Consider the following 4,797-nt stretch of genomic DNA (forward strand, 5'->3'; position numbering starts at 1 on the left):
ATACTCTAATATCCATGGATTCTGCTGTACATAGCATTGGTTCAAATATTTTAACTGCATTGAAAGGTAGCAGCTCACTAGGAATTGGTAAAGAGCTTATGTTGAGAGAAATATGGACTGTGTATACCATTCAGTACTGAGAAATATTGATAAAAACATTTAAATAAAACACCTTTTACCCAATATTTGTGTTATTGTATGTACTGTTGCATTGGAAGAAATGATTTTCGCGTGTTGTTCAATTAATTACAGTGAGCTAAAGTAACAGTTACTGAATATTTTATAAACTTAATTTCATTGTGTTGTCATATAAATATGTCAAATTGTAGTTTACTTAATTTGTGTTGATACTACATTTTTGTTGCATGTACTGAAACTTCATGGGTGGGATTTTAGCTCCCAGCATGCTTTGCATAGGACTAAATTGGGAGAGTAAATGTTGAAATTAAGTTCTATTTTATGTATTTTGAAAAGAGGCAAAGACTTGTTAGTGTTTAATGTTCTAATGTTATATTGATGTTGAGTTTGTGTTTGTGTTGTTGAAGATTTTACTGGTTGGTTGTATGTATATATATATATATATATATATATTTAGTTAAGCAGTTAAGTGGATTTTACTTGCAGAAACATCTGCAAAATAAAAAAAAATGTGAATTTCACTTGTTTTTTTCAGTGCAGTTTAGAAACAATCTGACAGTCAAGTTTCCTTTGTTATTCACACTGTATGTTGCACATTGCTGCAAATTCTTCTCGACTGAAGAGTTTTGCGACACTGTTTTTCCTGTTTATTACTGTGAAGCTACTTTGAAGCGATCTCTACTGTATGCGCTGTATAACTGATCTTTTACCCTCCGTGTCTCTCTCTCTCTTTCCGTCTGTGTAGCTGAGGATCGGCATCCACTCGGGCTCAGTGCTGGCTGGTGTCGTCGGTGTGAAGATGCCGCGCTACTGTCTGTTTGGAAACAACGTCACGCTGGCCAGCAAGTTTGAGTCGGGCAGTCACCCGCGCTGCATCAACGTCAGCCCTACTACATACCAGTGAGAGAACACACACACACACACACACACATTCACACACACCCAGACCAGCTGATGTGTAACTCTGCTGCAGTGGAGACAGTCACACCTGTTTCTATGGCAACCTGCTTCAGTCGAGATCGTCAAGGACGATAGCACACATTCACACACACCCAGACCAGCTGATGTGTGATCTGTTTCTATGGCAACCTGCTTCAGTCGAGATCGTCAAGGACGATACTTTGCAGTCAAGTGCAGCTCTGAAGATCTGCTCACACACACACACACGTTTCAAAATGCACCAGCGAGCACCTGTGTTTTTATACATCCACAAACACTCGACATGAATAATCATGCACAGGTGAACAGACACATGTGCACGATTAAACTCACTCAATATGAATAATCAAGCACACATATACACCTACACACACACACACACCCACACATGTGCACAAGTATATGCATATTAAACACACACACATTCGCATATCCATCATTGCATTTCACTTATAGCATGCACTTGGAAACGCAACATGCACCAGGATAACTTTATTTTCGCATTAGTATTTTTAACAATTTTAAGGACATGCGTTTTCAGGATTTTGCCAGATTTGTAACCAGAACCAGACAGTGTTTTTAATGTTTGAAAGTAGGGTTGTAACGATATACCGGTATGCCGGTTTATCACGGTTTGAATGCGCACGGTTATCATACCGTAAACATTTGCATATCTACGGTTTAAAAAAAGAAACGAAAAAAGAATGAAAAAAAATCTCACCCGTGCACATGCAACTTATTTCCGCTCGACTGCTTCCCTCTGCATACACTTGGCTGTTCACACGCACGAGCAGCGGAGAAAATGACAGAGACAGAGATAATATCTACAGGTGCATCTCAATAAATTAGAATGTCGTGGAAAAGTTCATTTATTTCAGTAATTCAACTCAAATTGTGAAACTCGTGTATTAAATAAATTCAATGCACACAGACTGAAGTAGTTTAAGTCTTTGGTTCTTTTAATTGTGATGATTTAGGCTCACATTTAACAAAAACCCACCAATTCACTATCCTTCGATAGTGGGATAGAAAAAACATTGTCAAATACACTCTGAAACTCAAAGGTCTGCTACAACCCGTCAAAATAAATGTTTGGTTTAATTTGAAATTATGACAAATATATTAGCATTGTACAATGTACTTCAAAGTTATAATAACAATGTCGTGGAAAAGTTCATTTATTTCAGTAATTCAACTCAAATTGTGAAACTCGTGTATTAAATAAATTCAATGCACACAGACTGAAGTAGTTTAAGTCTTTGGTTCTTTTAATTGTGATGATTTAGGCTCACATTTAACAAAAACCACCAATTCACTATCCTTGGATAGTGGGATAGAAAAAACATTGTCAAATACACTTTGAAACTCAAAGGTACGCTACAACCCGTCAAAATAAAAGTTTGGTTTGATTTGAAATTATGACAAATATATTAGCATTGTACAATGTACTTCAAAGTTATAACAACAACAATAATATATATAAATATTTTTAAATAGTTTATTTAAACATTGTTTTCAAGGAATATCATGTTTATCCATGTTTTAACTTTGCCAAAAATAAAAGGAGTTGTACATTTTCATTTAAAAACATTTAAAAACATTAATTAAAATATATATATATTTTAAAATTTATTTATTTTTTCAATACTTTCATTAAAATGGTTTCGAGTTTGTTGTAATAAAGGATTTGTTAACTCAAATAACTTGTTCTTGTTCTTTTAAGAGTCATTGTTACTGATAAGAATTATTGTTTAATGCATACCGGGATATTTTCTGAGACTATACCTTGAAAATAATACATACCGTGAAAATCTCATACCATTACAACCCTATTTGAAAGTGAAGAATTTGAGATACATTAGTAAATATAAAATAATTATTTTAATTATCTAATATATTTTAAATTATAATTATATAATAATAATAATATGTTTTTGTCTTGATTTTTATAGTTACAAATATTATAAAATAATATAAGAACTATTTAATAATAATAATATATGCTTTGTTTAATTATTGAAATATAAACTTAAAATATGACAAAGGGGCTTAGCTGACAAAAAGTTTGGGAATCCCTGCTGATTATTTTAATTATCAAATATTATTTTTGATTGTAATGTACAGATGTATTATTATATAACATGTTTTTATCTTGATTTTATAGTTAAAAGTATTATAAAATCATAATAATAAGATAAAAAGATTATAATATAAAAACAATTTTGTTATATGATAGTAATAGTTCATTATGCGCTTTATAGAATTAAAGAAATGTTAACTTAAAATATACTTCAAGAAAATATTTTAAAGGGTTTGGCTGACAAAAAAGTTTGGTAATCCCTGCAACAGACTAATCCTAAAATACAACTATTTGGATTTTTAGAATAATACATTTTAAAAAAGCTTTATTTACTCAATTTATCTTTTGTTTTTACAAATGAGGTTGTGTCAGAATCAGGTCTTGTATTTTTAATTCCTGTCGATTTGCTTTTCCTCTCAGACTCCTGCGTGACGATCGTGCGTTCACCTTCATCCCTCGCTCCCGGCAGGAGCTTCCCGACAACTTCCCCAAAGAGATCCTGGGAATCTGCTATTTCCTGGAGGCGGGGAAAACCCAGAGCCATGCCTCTCTCACCAGCACTCGCTCCGCCCCCATCCGGAAAGTGTCCTATAACATTGGGACCATGTTTCTACGGGAGACTAGCCTCTGAGACGGCCCCGCCCATTCGCTATGACATCACATCCTGTAGACTAGTGTTGCCTGTGGCAACTGGTTGCCCCGCCTCTCGACCGGAGCGTCGCCCTTGAGGCATGACACTGAGGGGGCGGAGAGGACGGCCCCGCCCCTGGCCCCGCCCTTTAAAGGAGCCATGGATAATTGTGTTTTGAAAATACAATAAAACAAATATATATATAGATATATATTTAAAATAAGGCCTTCTGCTCTACGGCATAGCCAAACATACATGGTGTACACATGCAAATACTACAGACAAACTCATGTAAACAAACACGTTTCTTGCAGCATTGCAGGTCATAGAATTCACATGCATAACTTTGGTGCCTTTACCTCCCAAACACCCACACACTCCACAAACATGCATTTATCATGCCGCCATTAACCACTGTTAAATCCTTTAATGTGTGTGTGAATCCTCTGTTTACCATTGTTAAATCCCTTGTGTTTGTGTGTGTGTGTCCTACCATTAACCACTGTTAGATTGCGTGGATGTGTGTGTTTGCCCTCCAGTTTGTGTGCAGTGTGTGCAGTGTGTGTATGTGTGTGAATTTGTGTGAAGACTGAGGCCATTTCGCACATCTGACATCTGTGGGATGTTTTTATTTTGGCTCTTATATTCGTAGCAGAAGCGTAGCTGCGCGAATGTGCAGAATATGCACTGTTAACTCATTTAAAGGAATAGTTCACCCAAAAATTTAAATTTGCTGAAATATTACTCACCCTTAGGCCATCCATGATGTAGATACGTTTGTTTTTTCATAATGTGTGTGTGAATCCTCTGTTTACCATTGTTAAATCCCTTGTGTTTGTGTGTGTGTGTCCTACCATTAACCACTGTTAGATTGCGTGGATGTGTGTGTTTGCCCTCCAGTTTGTGTGCAGTGTGTGTATGTGTGTGAATTTGTGTGAAGACTGAGGCCATTTCGCACATCTGACATCTGTGGGATGTTTTTATTTTGGCTCTTATATTCGTAGCAGAA

General features: G+C 35.5%; 1 protein-coding gene across 1 annotated transcript in view; it reads left to right on the top strand.

The window, feature by feature from the left end:
• Window positions 1-4,537, top strand: part of LOC107566890 (guanylate cyclase soluble subunit alpha-2-like) — a 34,262-nt gene extending 29,725 nt beyond the window's left edge. Inside the window, exons 8-9 of the mRNA XM_016252452.1 lie at window positions 884-1,038; window positions 3,578-4,537. Coding sequence (XP_016107938.1) covers window positions 884-1,038; window positions 3,578-3,788 — 366 coding nt within the window. The 3' untranslated portion in view covers window positions 3,789-4,537. The remainder of the gene's footprint in view (window positions 1-883; window positions 1,039-3,577) is intronic.
• Window positions 4,538-4,797: the final 260 nt, after the last annotated feature.

The sequence above is a fragment of the Sinocyclocheilus grahami genome, unplaced genomic scaffold (genome assembly GCF_001515645.1).
Source record: "Sinocyclocheilus grahami isolate Dianchi unplaced genomic scaffold, SAMN03320097.WGS_v1.1 scaffold1110.1, whole genome shotgun sequence".
Lineage (NCBI taxonomy): Eukaryota > Metazoa > Chordata > Actinopteri > Cypriniformes > Cyprinidae > Sinocyclocheilus > Sinocyclocheilus grahami.